Raw genomic sequence first — 17,539 nt, 5'->3', positions numbered from 1 at the left:
GAGAATTTGTTACAGTAACTGACACCACCGTCCCTATAATATGTTGAGACAATCGTCCTAATTGCATTTATTAAAATAATTGTACCTGTTGTGACTTACATACAAATTCAACTTCAGAAAAAACCTACAGTCCACTATTAACCGGTCTGAAGACTGGCTAGGCCACTCCAGGACCTTCATGTGCTTCTTTTTGAGCCACTCCTTTGTTGCCTTGGTTCTTCAGGAAAATAATAATCCCCAAAGAATAAAACAAAGATAAAATAATATATATGTAATGTTGACATTTAAAGTTTAGATTGGAGCAGCCCAGAATAACGCACTCAAAGCGAATCTCCCCGGTTGTCATGGGTAACTGCAGTCACGTGTTCCTTGTAATAAAAACCTTGGAGCGCTATGCTGACCCCTTGCGCATGTTACCGGTACTGCAGGCCTATGAGTGACCTGTAGTAACAGCGTAAGCCCCCGGCTGACCGGTCCACTTTACGTCAAAGTCAGCACCGTGCGACCGCTCACCACAGAACGCCCGTTCCCTAGCGGAAGGGCGCCGCCGACCCTCGCATAGCGGAAACCAGACATTCCCCGCTTTGCCAGGGCACCACAAAGGTCTCAGCTTGTACTGTAGCCAGCACCAGCCAATCACAATACTTTTCTCCGCAGCCAATCATAACATTCCCTTTTACAGCCAATCACACGCACCCTCCTTTGCCGCCCAGGCCACACTGTCATCCACAGTCGACCCAGGACCTACACCAAGGGTTAGACTGTGTGTCCAATAGGATGATATGAAAGCAATCTCCAGCCAATTACATGGAAGCTGTTTAACTTTTTCAACCAATGGGTGTGCTGTGAGGGAGGTTGAAGGCAACTGGGCGGGGCGTTGTGTAGAATGTTGCCAGTGGCTGCTGGAGGTGAGCGTGTTATGTGTGCTGCTGGTGTTTACATGTCAGGGAACTGGGGGAATGTTGGGGATGATTCATCCAGGGTGAATGAATGTTGGGGCTGATTCATCCAGGGTGAAGAATCACATATCCAAAGATTACAGTATAGGAAAGTCCAAGGCAATGTTTTTAGGTCTGAATTTTGATAGCGGAATCATTTGCTGCTGTCACCGCCCTGATTATCATTGAAATAAATGGGAACGGTTAAAATTCCTTTTTTATAGAAGCGATGTGTTTTTTCTTGCAGCACCTGAGGGCGTCTTCTGCCTAAACTGCTTCCGTAGACTTCCAACTGCTTCAGCAAAAATTCTATTGGAGGCTGCATTGTCTCCAAGGAAGGCTTGGCCACACGGGGATCATAGGTACACAGCATATAGGATGGGTGGTAGGTGGGCTCAGCATTGTCTCCCATCAGTTGGCTGGCTGCAAGCAGGTAGCTTTCATGTACACAAGCCTCATAGGCAGGTTGGTCGGATGTGAGGTAAGTGTACATTACAACCTATCTCACCTCCCACACCATCCAATGAGTCCTCACAGAGAAAGGACTTGCCTGCCCCACTTTTTTTGCCTGCCCCACATATGCGAGTCACTGAACAATAGGTCAGAAAATTTGATTGTGGATGGAATTGCAACTGATCACCATCCAGGGAGGTGATGATGAGGAAGGTATGGATAGCAACAAAGCCACAGGTCCATTGGAGGGCACTAATGATAAAATACTGTGATATGTGAATATAGTCATTATAGAAGGAGTTCCCTGAAGACCTGGAACTTATTTCAAGGATTCTCTCATGTTAAAAAGTTTCAGAAAGGCTGGCCCATGGTGACAATGCTGCTTCTCTATAGATTCAGTTCATTGTTACCCTAGGGCTTGCAAATGCCTGCACTAGAAAAGTTTAAAAACCGTTTTAGCCATTACCACCTCCCAGGTGCTTAGAGATTGCCAATAGGCTTTCTTTTTTTAACTGCTAGTCTGATCTTTGCTTATTACTCATTACCATACATTGATTGTGTTGCTGCTGATGATGGAAATACTAATTGACAATCCATAAAAAGTCTGTGTTGAAGTGGTAACAGTGCTGCAGCTCAGCTGATGAGTGATTTAACTTTTATAGCTTTTGAATTGGCAGCTTCAGTATCCCCAGCCTTTATCAAAGACTGCTACAAATAACAATGCACACTTGTGATTTGTAGCTGCATGGACCAATATTGTAAACAGGTATATCTGCTTTAAATCAGCACATATTACATGTCCAGCTGTTACAGAACTCTGCTGCAAAATTGCTAGGGTGGCAGAAAACACACAAATTAGTTTCTTTAGATGTTTGCAGAAAAGTTTGCTCATTCTTTAACCATATGACTCTAATGGTAAGGCATCCAGGACTGAGCCAGCAGCTCTGCTATTTTATAGCCTGGGCCATATTTCAGCAAATACACCTTTATCATCACTGGTTTTATCTAAAAACTTTGTAGCTAGCTTTGCTAAAATTTGTAATTGCTACATATGTTTTTTGGCTAGCCAGGTGTGCAGTTATTGAGATGTCCACAAGGTGGCGATGTCTGACTATATATTGAGACCATATATAAGCAGACTGAGGATTCTTACTTTGAATTGTCCTCTGCTGAACACTTGATGTGGTGGCTGCATTATTTTGTTGTGGATAAGAATATTTTCTGCAAGTACAGAAGATATCTATCTGGGCAGCACGGTGACTCAGTGGTTGGCACTCTTGCCTTTGCAGCACTAGATTTCAGGTTCGAATCTCGGCCAGGGCACTATCTGCATGGAGTTTGCAGGTTTTCTATGTGCCTGGGTGGGTCTCCTCCCACATTTCAAAAACATGAAGTTAGAATTAATGACCTATGACTGAGGTAGGGACATTAGATTATGAGCCCCTTTGAGGGACAATTAGTGTCACAACTATGGACTTTGTACAGCGCTGTGTAATATGATGGCGCTATATAAATACTGTGTAATATTAATATTGATCTGTTGCTCTTGCAGAAATCAGGGGTCCTGATTGCTTCCTGTGAGTCAAATAATCAAATTTCCAATCTATGTTCAGTAAACCATATGTTCATATTGCCCGTGTAATGGGGATGAGCAGAATAGGGGGTGTTTGTAACCTAGATTAGGAGAACAGCCTGGAAGGGTTTTTAACTAAGGTTCCATGGAACTCCAGTGTTCCTCCAGGGATTGCTAGGGGTTCCTTGAGCAATTTGTGCTTTTTGGGTCAGTGTAAGTGACACCAATGATCTTTTCGGCTATCTGTAAGGGTGACATTCTTCCCATTGGCCAGCAATGTAAGATGAATTTATCCCAATGACCCCCAAACTAATATACCGTGAGCTGTGGATATAGTAATTATAGAAGAGGGTTCCTGAAGTTATTTTAAAAAAGTTCTGAAAGTTATTTTAAGGGTTCTCTCATGTTAAAAAGTTTGAGAAAGGCTGGCTCATGGTGACAGTGACCTACAACTGACTTCCTCACACATAACCTCATCACACGCACGGCTGCAAGACTTTTCTAGAGCTGCCCCAACTCTCTGGAATCGTCTTTCTCATCCTATTCGGCTTGCTCCTACTTTCTGGTCATTTAAAAGAGCGCTCAAAACACATTTTTTTTTCAAACGCCCCCCCCTTTTTTTCTGTCTTTTGAAACCGTCACTACTTCCCACCACTACATATCTCCCATCCTATTGTGTGTTAATTCCACCCCCTACTAGATTGTTAGCTCCTCGGGGCAGGGTCCTCACCTCTTCCTTTGTCACTGTCTGTATCTGTCTGTCGTTTGCAAGTCCTGTTTATTGTACAGCACTGCATAATATGTTGGCGCTATAACAATCCTGTTTATTAATAATAACAATAATATTATTAATACATTCAGTACAACGAATGTTGTTACCCTGGGATGGGAAATGTGTAACTGTCCTTTACAAGGATTACATGTACAAAATAAAATAGGGAAAAAGCATGAAAAATGTAAAAAAATTCAGTTATCTAAGGATTTCGCTTCAAGAAATTACTTTTTTATGTTTTGATATGTTTTAGGCGGTATGTCAGGAATTAGAATTTTATTTAGCTGCAGTCTGTGTCCTCTGTAGAGAGATTTTCCCTTTTGTACTGTTTTGGTGACAATATTTTTTTATATTTTTCAGATAGAAAGTGTCATTGTTGCAGGTTTGCCTCGCTTTTTATGTAGTGTAATCATTGTCACTAAGAAAGTAATGGGAAATCCCACTAATGAAGCCCAGCAAAAACCCGTGAGGGATTCTTTTTCTTCTATGAAAAATAAATGATGTGTTCACCACTGTCTGGACCATTCTTCTGCCTGATGTTGCACCTCTTTAGGAATCTGTCTGCGATGGGTTGGGCTCATGGGATGTTGGTTAAATGACACTTAATGTTATTCAATCAGGAAGAGGATCGGGATTCCATCATTTTGCTACCTTCAATTTAAAAATCTAATACTGTTGCCAAATCCTAACCCTGGACCTCCCTGCCCAGTGCCTAACATTAACCAGAAACTCACTTATACAAATATTTTTACCTAACCTTAACCCTTCAGGTACTGAAATCTCACCAGTACTGGACCACAGAATATTATTAAAGATTTATTAAAGCTCTCCAAGGCTGGAGAAAATACACTTTCATTGGTGAAGCTGGGTGATCCAGCAAACCTGGAAAGGATTTCGTAAAAGTAATTTGCTATTTGTTAACAAATGTTTTCATTGCTGGAGCAGATCCATTTCATGTTTGCTGGATCACCCAGCCTCACTGATGAAAGTATATCTTCTCCAGCCCTGGAGAGCTTTACTAAATCAGGCCCAGTCCTGGAAGTAAGGTAAGTATTGCAGCATGGGCTATGTGTTTTATTTTGCTTGTGACAAATTTGTATGTTTTTTATAAGCAATAGGTCATGTGCCTTTCCGTCTGCAATATATTTTAATGTATATACTGATTTGTAAATGTATTATAAAGGCCTTTTATATAAAGCAGCTTTGCTGTCTTGTTTCTTCTAGATCACAAGCTATGATATTCACTCACCTTTTGCGCCCATCTCTCTTGACTAAGCAACGTCTTCCACCCCTCTCTGGATGCAGACAATTTTGGGGCTGGCTCAATGCGGTTTTTAACAGGTATGTGGTATTACTTATCATCCTGTTCCTGTAACGCTTTATGTTTCAGGGAATGTTTCCGAAATAGAGCCCCTAGATATCCACACCTTTTTTTCCCGAAAGCCTTAATAGGCTCTTTTGATCATAATATCCTAGATTGTAAGCTCTTCGGGGCAGGGTCTACTCCTCCTCCTGTGTCACTGTCTGTCATTTGCAACCCCTATTTAATGTACAGTGCTGCGTAATATGTTGGCACTATATAAATCCTGTTTATTAGTATTATTAATAATAATATGATGACAACACACACAAAAATAGCAAAGCAAACATCAGATCTTCCATATCTGAGGCATATATAAGTCGAATTTCACATACTCCTTGAAGGTCTTATTATTGGCACCCAGTCTAGAACACCTGATTCTAATTTCATGAGGGTTGTGGAATCTAGGGGTGTACTTACTTTTTCATTGTGTCAAAGCTTCATCTTCATGTATTTAGATTATGAGAATGAATACACCATGTGAGTTTTATGTCACCTTTACTTATTGACACGGTTTGGATGGAGATCTAATGCTTGCCCATTTAAATATGTTGGGAAAACATGGAGTGTACTTATTTATTCACATGACTATAAGCAGATGCCGATCATTGCACATTGAAGTCCTTAACCACCTAAGCGTTACACTGAGGTCTAGATTTCTGTACCAAAAGTGATCCACTGTTTTTCATGAAATTTTTTTTTAAATTGTAGACCTGAAGTAAGGATGTGAAAAATCTCGGGCTTAACCATCCTTGCAATTTTTTTTTGCCCGAGCGAAGGTCGGGCTTAACTGCAAGGAGGTTAAACAGCGACCTGTGACCGATCACATTTTTTAATGTGAAACATTAATTCAATTCCGCACGAAAACCAGCAGCCATGTATGTGCACGGCGATAAAGCACATGCCATTTTATTCATGCCGTGGCAGCACAATATGACAGGCACGCAGCAGATGCAGTGGATTATTGTGTTGGCGGCTCATGTATAGGTCAGTCTTGTTATCTTTTATCTGGAGTCAGTCAGCTCTGGAAGCACCTGTAAGCTGCCCGTTCTCCTTCAGAGCAATAAGATACTCTGCGCCTGTTATCTGGAGTGCTAAGGTAATCAAATCTGAGTCTTATTCAGACTTTGTCTATAATCACTAAACTTAATCCGGGATACAGAGCAACAGCAGATAAACACAGTTACAGCTGACAGCACACTTGGTAATTAGGAATATAGAAGATGAAAAATCGGATATTCCTGGGTGTGTTCCCCTCGTGCTCTTGCGGCCTTAACCATTCACGTGCTGAGGAACTTTAACGTTTTAGGGATTATGGCAGCGGCCAGTCTGCAGGCAACAGCTTGTAGACACTTGTGTTGGAACTGGTGGCCATGAAGGTTTCTTGAAAAAATCCAAACCTTGCCTAGCCCCCCTAGCAGTATTCCCGAGTGTGGCTAAAAAAGTGTGTTAAAAAATACATGCGAAAGCAGTAATCCCGAGCCTCACTCGGGAGTTGCTGAAAACAATAAAAAAAACCCTTACCGGGTCCCATCAGCATCCTGCTCGTCCGTGCAGGTCCTCGGGCAGCGTCCTCTTCCTCCGACCTTCAGCCAGCAAATGCAGTGACGTTTCCCGGTGACATTGGTGTATGCGTCAGTGGGAAATTCAAATAATTTTGTATTGGATTCAATACAAAATAACTGTATTGAATCTAATACAAAGAAATCCTTTATATATATATATATATATATATATATATATATATATATATATATATAATACATGCTACTGAACAGTTATATTACAGGTTTCACTATTTTTATGGACCCTTTTTTAACAGATTTTTGTGTTTTTTACTTAAAGTTTATTATTGAATATTGAACATATTTCAGTGAGTTATGCCTAAGGACTATAAAGCCTACAATGTAAAATAAATTTTAATTCAAAGCAATGTACCGCTTTTTTCATGAAAATACGGACAGAATTAGATCGCCAGGGGGGCTAGAAACATCTTCTACCCTTTAACATGGTGGGAGATATGAAAATTGTTAGCATATATACTCAAGTATAAGTCATTCCGAGTATAAGCCGAGGTGCCTATTTTTACCTTGGAAAACAGGAAAAATTGATTGACTTGAGTATAAGCCGAGGATAGGAAATGCTGCAGCTACTGGCAAGTTTTACTTCTTTATTTTAAGTTTAGTTTTAGTTTTAAGTTAGGTAATTTGGCTTCCCCCAAAAAATTCACCACAGACAGCATTAAGGACATATGACTATGGTAGGGATTGTGAGCCTCTTTGAGGGACAGTTAGTGACATGACTAGCGCCTTTGTACAGCGCTGAGTAATATGATGGCGCTATATAAATACTGTGTAGTAATTTATCAGATGAATAATACATGATTAGATACTAATCAACAATATATGATTAGTTACTAATCATATAATAATTATCTGATAAATTATGCATCATTTGTTGATATAACTTACTTTTAAACTTTCTTTTCTTCTTTTTTTCCTGGCTCCCTGTTACTGCTTTTGCATCCAGTCCTGTGTCTCATGTGTAAGCACCCAGGAACATGTGGGACACAGGTCTCTCTCGAATTCTGCGCTGATGGCTTCCCCCACCAGGAACGCCCCTGAAAGGAAATCCCTCTCCTCCGCAATGCATACGGAGGACAGGGAATGTTCCCTATTTACCCCGGTGGCGGAAGTGTTAACGCCGCCTGCGGTAAATAGGGAAGGGGGCAACAAAAAGGAGGCTCAAGAGCCGCATGTGGTTTTAGAGCTGCAGGTTGCTGACCCCTGCCGGCCAGGATTAAGCCAGATCGACCATTAACCCCCTAGCCGTATTCTCGAGTCTGACTTGGGGTACCTAAAAGCAGAATAAAAACCCACTTACCTTGTTCCGTCGCTGTTCCTCAGCATCTGGCTGGTCCCCGCAGGTCCTGGGGACATGTCTGCCTCCTCTTATCTCCGGTGCATATGCCAGTGTGGCTGGGACATAGCGGCGGGAAAATAGTTTTGTATTGGATTCAATACAAAAAAGCTGTTATGAGTAAAATGTACCTCTTTTAATTACGCATATAAATCCACTGTATTGCATTCAATTTTTATTGAATGCAATACAAATAGATTTGTGCCCCCCCCCCCTTCCTCTGAACAGAACTTCCGCACACCGACGTCACAGGGAACTCCCGGCCGGAGTAAGGAAGACAGCGAGAAGGATGATGGAGGACGCCAGTGGATCAGGTAAGCGGGGGTTTGCGGGGGCACAAGCAGGAATCAGCTGGCAGAGTTTGCTTTTCTGGAGAGACCCATTCACATAACTGAAGTATAAGCCGAGGGTGTCTTTTTCAGCACATTTTGGGTTCTGAAAAAGTCTGCTTATACTCGAGTATATATGGTATTATTAATAATAATAAACAAGATTTTTATAGCTCCAACATAATACACAGTGCTGAATATAATATATGCAGTAGATGAGTTTATTTAAAAGCAGGAAAAATCAACTGTAGCAGGCAGGTCCTCTATTGTAGAAGGAACAGGCGATGTCCCTTCTGAAATAAAAATAACTTACCTGTCTGATTGCAATTTTTATATTTACATTCACCTGTCCTTAGGTGCTGTCATCTTCATCCAGTCCACCAAGTGTCAGATATTTGACCATAATGGTTGGCTAGGCATGTGAGTTTGTACACTTTCAGCAGCCCAAGGAAATGCTGGGATATCCGGCACGTTCCTCATATCCTACGCTGAACTGCAGACTTATTGTTATTGCAGATATTGTTTTATTGCAGAAGAGACATCCTGCATGTTTGCAATTTTTCATGGTGGAACTGTAATTGTGTGTACAGCTTTAAAGTGTAACACAAACCTAAAATGTCTGTTACCTTTGCCAATGGTCATGGTAAAGTGAACTGTCTTTGTCAATGGACTTTTGTTTAATAGGGGTTTTGTATTTCTAAAAAATCTATAGGAACGCAAAATCCAGTTCAGAAAAGCAGGAATTTAACTGCAGCTCAAATGCACCTGTTAGTATAATCTAAATTGATTACAAAGCAACTCAGACAGATTAGATCATCTAAAGCAACAGATTCCCTTTATTAGCGACCCAACCGCTATACACAGTACTGATGTTTCTCTATATTCCATGGACAACTTGGAACTTGCACATTACTCAGGATTCTGTATATTCTATACACAACATGGAGCCTCAGGATTCTCTATATTCTATACACAAAATGGAGCTTACACAGTACTGAGGGTTCTCTCTATCCACAGAATAGAGCTTGCACAGTACTGAGGATTCTCTATATTATATGTATAACATGCGGCTTACACAGTACTGAGGACTCTCCATATGCACAAAATAGAGCTTGCACAGTACTGAGAATTCTCTATATTCTATGCACAACATGGAACTTACACATTAATGGGGATTCTTTCAGCACCCTATGCTACAATGATGGGTTCCTGTTGAACCAGTGCACTTCCAATGTCATGTGAAAGCAAAAGGAGTAAGTTACATGCTGAAGGTGAAATATTTTATATATGAATATATGAAATATTTTTCATCCCTCCAATCAGACAAATGGAGCACTACCGTGCTGCTGGTGGGGCTACTACTAATAAACATAGACAAAGCATGGGCAGCATGGTGGCTCAGGGGTTAGCACTCTGGCCTTTGCAACGGGGTTCAAATCTCGGCCAAGACACTATCTGGCCAGGACACATGGAGTTTGCAGGTTCTCCCCGTGTCTGCGTGGGTTTCCTCCCACATCCCAAAAACATGCAATGAGGTTACATGCTTCTCCCCCCTCCCCAAAAAATTGACCTTAGACAAGACTGACATATCACTATGGTAGGGACATTAGATTGTGAGCTCCTTTCAGCGACAGTGATTGACACAACTATGGACTTTGTACAGCTCTGCGTAATATGATGGCACTATATAAATAATGTGTAAAACAGGTTTGCTTTAAAGAGACCCTGTCAGCAGACTATTCAACTCAACACCAAAAAAAATTTCTATATGATTATATCAATATTATATCTATCTAAAATCCATAAATTGCTTCTGGGTGCCACCATCTTGAATGTGATATGAGCAGTCCCAACAGATAATGAGCAGTCACTCAATTCACAGTCTATAGTATTCTCCTTCGCTTCTTCCCAGTAAGCTATATAGAAGGGTATGTAGGGAGGTGATAGGTGGAGATGCTGGATCATCACAGATAGAAATTTGACATTTATTTAAGACAGAAACACTGCAAATAAAGATTGAACTTACTTGATTTTCCAGTGCTTAGACCTGCAAGTTGATAGCAAGGTCTCTCTAAGAACCATTTTGAAGCTGAACTGTCATCATATCATACTGGGCCTGTCAGTATGTAAATACAGAGTTCTCCCCAGCCCCTTTTAGCTGGGTGCACCACCCGGCACTTTTCAGCAATCACCCGGCTGACTATGGGTGGTTACTGCGGAGTTGGGTCACAATACAGGGGCTGACACCTGCCTATAATTTCTTCCCACCCAGCTTAAAAAAATTTCTGGGTTGAGCACTGAAATAACAGTTTTTTTTTTAACTTCCACAGAGTTGATTTTGAACGTATAAAGGACGTGGGACCCGACAGGGCTGCCTCAGAATGGTTATTGCGCTGCGGAGCCAAAGTTCGCTATCAAGGATTAGAGAAATGGCAATACGATTATAATGGTCTTCCTACGGGACCTTTGGGAAAATACAAAATTCAGGCCATTGATGCCACGGAGTCCTGCATTATGTACAAAGGGTTCGACTACTTGGGTGAGAGTATATGAATTAAAAGTCACCCTGACCTGTCCCATAAAGTAGCTGTGTGTAGAATTACATATCTAATGGGCATAATATACAATGCCATGAGCCATTTCAGACTTGTAGTTGACCTTGGTGATTTGTACAGCAGGTTTAACCATACTTCCAACAATAGTTTTTGTGTTTGCATTGCGGTTGCAATACGGTTTCTGAAAGTGGCATCACTTCTGCCCTTTCTGTTGCTTTTCCCATTCTGGAGGAGAACTGCACCGCCACTGCAAACACTAGTGCTTCCACTAAGATTTGAAAAATCGCACAGCTGAAACAAAAATACAGAAAATACTTGTTGATCATGCCAGAAATCATGTGCTTGTAACTTCTTGAGCAGTACATTATAATCTCAGAGTTCTCAGTTTCTCATCAGTTTTTGTGATCTAAAGATCCCCCCCATTCACTATCTGATGGGAAGTGAAGTGTTTGCAGTCCAAATCAGGAGAGAAGCCTTGGGGTGACTACATTGCTACTCCATAAAAAGGGGTTTGGATTTGATTCAACTTTTCTGTCAAAAGCATCCAAAACCTAATGCATACATAGGTTAACAGGTGTTTTTAAGTTAAGAGAGGCATCATCAGTGTTTTGATGATCACTTGCATAAAGAATAGCCAGGAATTTTCTGTCTGCATCATCACAGCCTCTACAAAGTATGGTCACCCCTATAGATATATGTAGGTCTCAACTGTGTACTTGTTTGCATTACAATGTCCTTAGGTCAGTCTGATGAATTATAACTAATTTGTAATATTTGCTTTTGAGATGGACTGGAGCACTTGGAGGAAATTAAACTGTGTCAGTGTATCTACATCGAGGACATGTGCCTGGAGAGAATAAGCAAGATAAGCAACCTTCAAAACAGTCTCAGCAGACTGGAAATTGTCAGCTGTGGGAATGTGACTGATAAAGGTGTCATAGCTTTGAACACCTTAAGGTTAGTTGGGTGTTTTTTTTATGTAAATACATAGATCAATGTCAGGTAGAGGGGCAGTGGTTTGTGGTAAGGTTGGAGTTCTGCTTGACACCTAATTGAGCAAAACACAGGCGTTCCTGATCTATGTTTGAGCAATCGGTCAATCAAACCTCTATCAAGAATGCCCTAGTTTTCAGTAGATTCAATGTTTTTAGCAAACCTAACATGTATTCTATTGTTTCTCAACCAAGGTTCATCCAGAATTTGCTAGGGGTTCATCCACAATGACCAATTTGTAATTAAACACTTCTAAGAGAGCAAAGAGCTATGACATGCAAGGAGAGAGGGAGCTGTGCTTGGGAATAGCCTCTTCTAAAATAGCTAAATTTGCTAGCAAGTCCATATTAAAACGGAGGCATCCTAAAACGGAACAACTGAATTAGAATTGTTTATGGAAAATAGTAAATTAGCTTTAGAAATTATTGATTATTATGCTTTTATCCACAATACGGTTGGTGACAGGTTTCCTTAAATGTCCCAAGGTACAAAGCTTTAGTATCAACACAAGCCGTGTTATTGGCAAAATGCAGATTGGTTCTATATACCAGTGTATTCTTATCACCTGAGACTTCACTTTAGCCCTAGTGATGTGCATATAAGGCTGTAGGCTTTAATGTGTATATTGCACAAGGCTGCATGCACATGATCTACAGGACCCTTCTAGCACTGATTACATGAACCTGCTTAGGTTTAACAAAGCCAGTCAGTATGTAAAACAATACATGCACAGAATCTGCCATGAATGTGTCATTGAGAAAATATTTGCTATGTTAGTTACTATTTAAACTTGTAAAGTTTCTTTACCTATTTTATTAGAGGGAAATTATAATGTGTTATTATAATGTTTCTTTTTTTCTTTACAATAAAAGTTTAAAGTAAACGTTGGTAAACGCCAAACACGTTTGACTGTAGAATATACATTCAAATAATTTTCATAAAGAAGTATTGCCAAAGTAAGTCTTAGTCTACACCGACTGTTTCCCCAGCGTTTAACCTGAGCCTTTAAAAGCCCTTGTTTAAAATCCCCATGCATTACAATTGGTTAATCTACACCGGGGTGTTTACTGGAGGCACGTTTATGACATTTATCGTAAACGTTGCTTGCAGTGTTTAACCACCTTGCCGGTATGCCCGTACGAAGGTCGGGCAAAAAAAAATGGCTAGGATGGTTAACCCCAAATACATTTTTTATATTCATATTATCTACTAGAACCCCTGTTCAGACATATTTCTGTAAGTTACAGGTCTACAATTTAAAAAAAAAAATTCATGAAAAACAGTGGATGACTTTTGGTACAGAAATCTAGACCTCAGTGTAACGCTCAGGTGGTTAAAGAATTAAAATGCTGGGTTAATATCCGCAAACGCAGGTAAACGCTTCCATTGATTTCAATAGGATGTTATCCCGCAGTTTCCCGCGTTTTTGAGCACTTCATATCCAAATTAGTTAAAAACGTAGTAAAACACAAAAAAACATGGGAAAACGCAGCATAGGCATTTTCCAGCATTTTAAAGGCAAGCTTTAAAACGCCAATAAAAGTGCATATAAACGTAATAGGAACGTTTACATGCGTTTTTAAAAAACGTCCATCTACACCCAGCCTAAAGGCTTGTTATCCACCCCCCACTAAAAATACAATGTATGTTTTAGATTTGTTAACTTTGTTACAAGCTAACGCAAACAAAGTGGTGGAAATGGAAAAACTGCTCTTCTCTATTAGGGATCTACAGGTTGAGCAGCAACTAATAAAACTAAAGCATTGTGGAGTCTTTAAAAAATTTATACAACCACATACATATTTATGCAACCTGTTCAGTGCCGAGATATCATTTTTTCTTTTCCACCAGGTATTATAAATCTGCATTTGGTTATTATACACTGGCAAAGACAATAGTGAGCCATTTATCAATTCCCATTCCATCCCCACTTCTATTCTAGGAACTTGGAATATTTATTTCTGCGTGATCTCCCAGGAATCAGGAAGAAGGAGATGACGGTGGAGCTTCTGCAGAAATCTGTCCCCTCGTTACAGATCGAGTTAGACCTGAAGGATTGATCTTGTACAGACATTAAATGGGTCACTTCAAAGCTTTGCAGCTCTTTTCTAAAGAGGTATTTACATTATGTATGTACCATCATGTTCATTTGGTTTGAACTGGAGACAGGAATTTTTTTTTTCTATTCTATTGCAAAAAAAAAAAGTGCATATTGTGATATTGTTTTGCCTTGATAGGCATATGCTTGATTAGGCAAAATAAACACTCAACTTTGTCTACCCCTTGTAAAAATATCTAAGACTGCTGCTGGGTGCTATCATCTCGCATGTGATGTCAGCAGCCACATCAGTCAATCAGTCAGTGACACTCTATAACATGTGTGTTTCTCAACCAGGGTTCCTCCAGAGGTTGCTAGGGGTTCCTTGAGAAATGGGCAGTTTGTCCCACTCAGGTCAATTTAGCTGACGCCAATGATCTTTTTTGGCTATCTATAAGGGATGCAATATTCCCAATGGCCGGCTATTTAAGAAGAATTCTTCCTAATCACCACCACACTAATATACTGTGATCTATGGATAGTAATTATAGCCGGGGTTCCCTGAAGACGTTAAAGGTTCCCCATCTTAAAAAAGGCTGCTTTATACTATTCTTTGCCAGCTTGGTCAGTGCCAACCGTAAATGGACACTTCCAGTAATGTGCTATGACATGCACTTCAAAAAAAGTCAGATTTGCTTTTTTTTTTTTTTGTTGCAAATTGAACAATTGTTTTGTTGAAGGATAACACCACAAGTAAGCTTTAGAAATTCTTGATTTTTTGCTTTTTATCTGCAATGTAGCTAATAACAGGCACTTAAGAATCTGCACAGCTCATGTTATAGTATAGATGGGCAAAATGCAGAATAGAAATGTAGTCACATGGCTTGCAGACCTCAAATAGAAATAAAATGGCTAAAAACCTGCAAAAAGATTTGTACAAAAATCAATGTCCCAAACTAATTTGTTATCAGGCAACAAAAAACACAAGAGAAAATTACTATGCACTGTTATATAAAAAACACAAACACTTTTTATACATCATATACATATTTTATTAACATATCTCCTTGAGCTGAGGATTGTCATCAGTACATAAAATATATAAAACAAACAAAAATGTATTTCACCAAATATCAAGGAAGTTGTATTGCAGTATGAAAGCTTTGTGTTTGTACATTCAGTATATACTGAGTGGGTTTTTAGGTAATCTCCCCAGTGGTTTATTAAGTAACCAGAATCACCTCTGGATAATGGAATTATATGCGTGATATATTGGAGAAAACACTGCATTGGGAAAAGTGGCCGAATCTGTTAGACAGAACCTGATTTTGCAATACTGGCCAATGCAGATTTAGCATAAATTCACTATGATAAAAACGCATGTTATTTGCAACCATGTGATTAGCTGTTTTTGCTTAAAATAAAATTTATGGCAAATAACCATTGTTGTATCTTGAATTAAATCTAACATTAGGGGTAGTGAGCTTCATGCGGCAAAGGGCCTGAAAACCAGGGAAGGATACAGCACCCTATCAATTTCACTTTTGCAATAGATTCTGGTAAAAACTTTTAATTGTTTACTCCGGGGACACCATACAAGTTTAGATATTTTTACACATTACAATATTGTAATGGAGCCTCCTCAGGGATAGTAGTGCAGTTACTGTCTGATTGTATACAACAGTGCCTGAAAACGGATAATATAAAATATCCTAAGCCCTAAAGACTAGGGACATCACTGAGACTGTAGCTTATCTATACCTAGCATACCTAGGGACCAATAATCTCACAAAAAATGGTGCCTATCCATTTCCTATTAATTAATGCATTCACTGAATTCAGCTTAACAAATCTCTAAAGACGGACTGATGACTTTATAGAGAATACAGCCAATCAACTTACTGAAGACTAGTGACATCACTGAAACCACAGCCTATCCAGTCACTGACAGCTAGTGACATCACTGTGAATTTAAGGCTGATAATGAAGACTATTCTTAAGTAGAGGCTGGTAACAAAGATGAATGCAGCATATCTACTCAATAAAACCCAATGAGATCCCTAAGCATGCAGCCTATACATTTTTAGAGACCAGTGACATCACCAAAAAAGCAGCCTACACATTACCTAGATTCTGGTGACATGACCAATAATGTAGATTGTTCATTAGAGAACAATTGTACCTATGCTTTTGTGGGGCATTGACATCACTGATCATGTAGACTACAAATTAATTGGAGGCCAGTGAGTAGAGACCATTAGAATGTAGCCCATCATTCACCAGTAACATCTCCGGGATTGAAGCCCATTCAATTATTAGAAACCAATGGCATCACTCAGAATGGAGCCTAGTCATTGGAGACCAGTGACAATACCAGGAATGCAACCTATCCATTAATTAAAGACCAATGCCATAATCGGCAATGTAACCTAGTCATTCCTGACCAATTACATTGCTGGGAATGTAGCCTATCCATTCATTAGAGACCAATTACTTTGCTGGGAATGTAGTCTATGTTAACATCATAGTTGATAGCTGTAACCAATCAGAACACAGTTCTTCCAAGAAAGGTACTTTGTACAGATACATACACATATATATGTATGAGATCATGTAGTCATGAAGGTTGGGATTCTGGATTCTATACATGGACTCGGCTTAGCCGAACCCATTTGTGGAAAGAGGAGTCAGTGGCATAATAAATTTGTCCATTTCTCCAACACAATCAGATGTTCTCCTCTTCAGTGCTTATGCCACGTTGTGGTTTTATTAGCATTAAAAAAAAAACAAAACAGATCCTATAAATAACTTTCAAGGGCCATGTCCGCTGTTTACCAGCATACAAGCCTCCTCTGGTTTTCTGCTTACATATTCCTGCTGCTTTGTTCGGGGAATAATAAATATTTAACTAGTCTCTCTACGTCCAGTTTTCTCCCGGTTAGATGTTGGGGAAGCGGTAGTTGAATTTTCTGGTGTTGTAATATTTCTTACTCTCCAAGGCCGGTAAGATGTTGCTGTTGGTGAGCTGTGGGAGATGCTGCAGCTGAAGAGAAGTACAAAAAAGAGAAAAGAATATCATTTGTTAAAATCCAGAATTGTGGAACACACTTGTTTACAAGACACTATAATGGCTGTTTTTCTAAGAATTTTAGTTGCCTGGTTGTCACTGATCGGACTCCAAAATCAGAATAAGATAAAAAAAAACAACATCTACATAGATATTAAAGCTAGTAGATCAGTAGACCAGCCAGTCAGTTGGCTGTGAAAGGGACAGGGACAGTTTCTGTAAATCATGTCTCTTGCCAGACAGGGATTCACTGGTTGGCAGAGATTTGTAAATCTTGGCACTGAACAGACAGAAATACAATTTATTTGATCGGCAAATAGATTCCATGTATACATTTCATTTGGTTGGTCAGCAGTTTGTCTACAGTTCAGCTTTATTTGGTATCTGCAGAAAAAATAAGATGCAACTCTAAGACACTACTTTAATGTTACCATCCAAAGATTTCCCAAATCCAGGATTGGATTAGGAAGCCATTGTCTTCAACTGACCCCAGTATAACAAAAGCAAAAGAAGTGTTTGCGAAACCACTAATAGCCACCAGT

General features: G+C 39.8%; 2 protein-coding genes across 4 annotated transcripts in view; one reads left to right on the top strand and one right to left on the bottom strand.

The window, feature by feature from the left end:
* Positions 1 to 807: 807 nt before the first annotated feature.
* Positions 808 to 15,370, top strand: DMAC2L (distal membrane arm assembly component 2 like). Of its 2 annotated transcripts, XM_072427804.1 has the most exons (5): positions 808 to 908; positions 4,961 to 5,077; positions 10,675 to 10,883; positions 11,685 to 11,856; positions 13,835 to 15,370. In XM_072427804.1, the coding sequence occupies exons 2-5, from the start codon at positions 4,971 to 4,973 to the stop codon at positions 13,950 to 13,952; spliced, it is 606 nt and encodes a 201-aa protein (XP_072283905.1). In that variant the 5' UTR covers positions 808 to 908; positions 4,961 to 4,970; the 3' UTR covers positions 13,953 to 15,370. The 2 variants fall into 2 exon arrangements, with proteins under 2 accessions (XP_072283905.1, XP_072283904.1); XM_072427803.1 differs by lacking the exon at positions 808 to 908 and having other exon boundaries at positions 4,806 to 5,077.
* The window catches only part of CDKL1 (cyclin dependent kinase like 1), a 50,335-nt gene continuing 47,754 nt past the window's right edge, over positions 14,959 to 17,539 (bottom strand). For both annotated transcript variants that reach the window (XM_072427801.1, XM_072427800.1), the window contains exon 10: positions 14,959 to 16,973. In XM_072427801.1, coding sequence (XP_072283902.1) covers positions 16,869 to 16,973 — 105 coding nt within the window. In that variant the 3' untranslated portion in view covers positions 14,959 to 16,868. The remainder of the gene's footprint in view (positions 16,974 to 17,539) is intronic.

Source organism: Pyxicephalus adspersus, chromosome 12 (genome assembly GCF_032062135.1).
Source record: "Pyxicephalus adspersus chromosome 12, UCB_Pads_2.0, whole genome shotgun sequence".
Taxonomy (NCBI): Eukaryota; Metazoa; Chordata; class Amphibia; order Anura; family Pyxicephalidae; genus Pyxicephalus; species Pyxicephalus adspersus.
The sequence above is the reverse complement of the archived record's forward strand: the minus strand, read 5'-3'. Positions and strand labels throughout refer to the sequence as shown.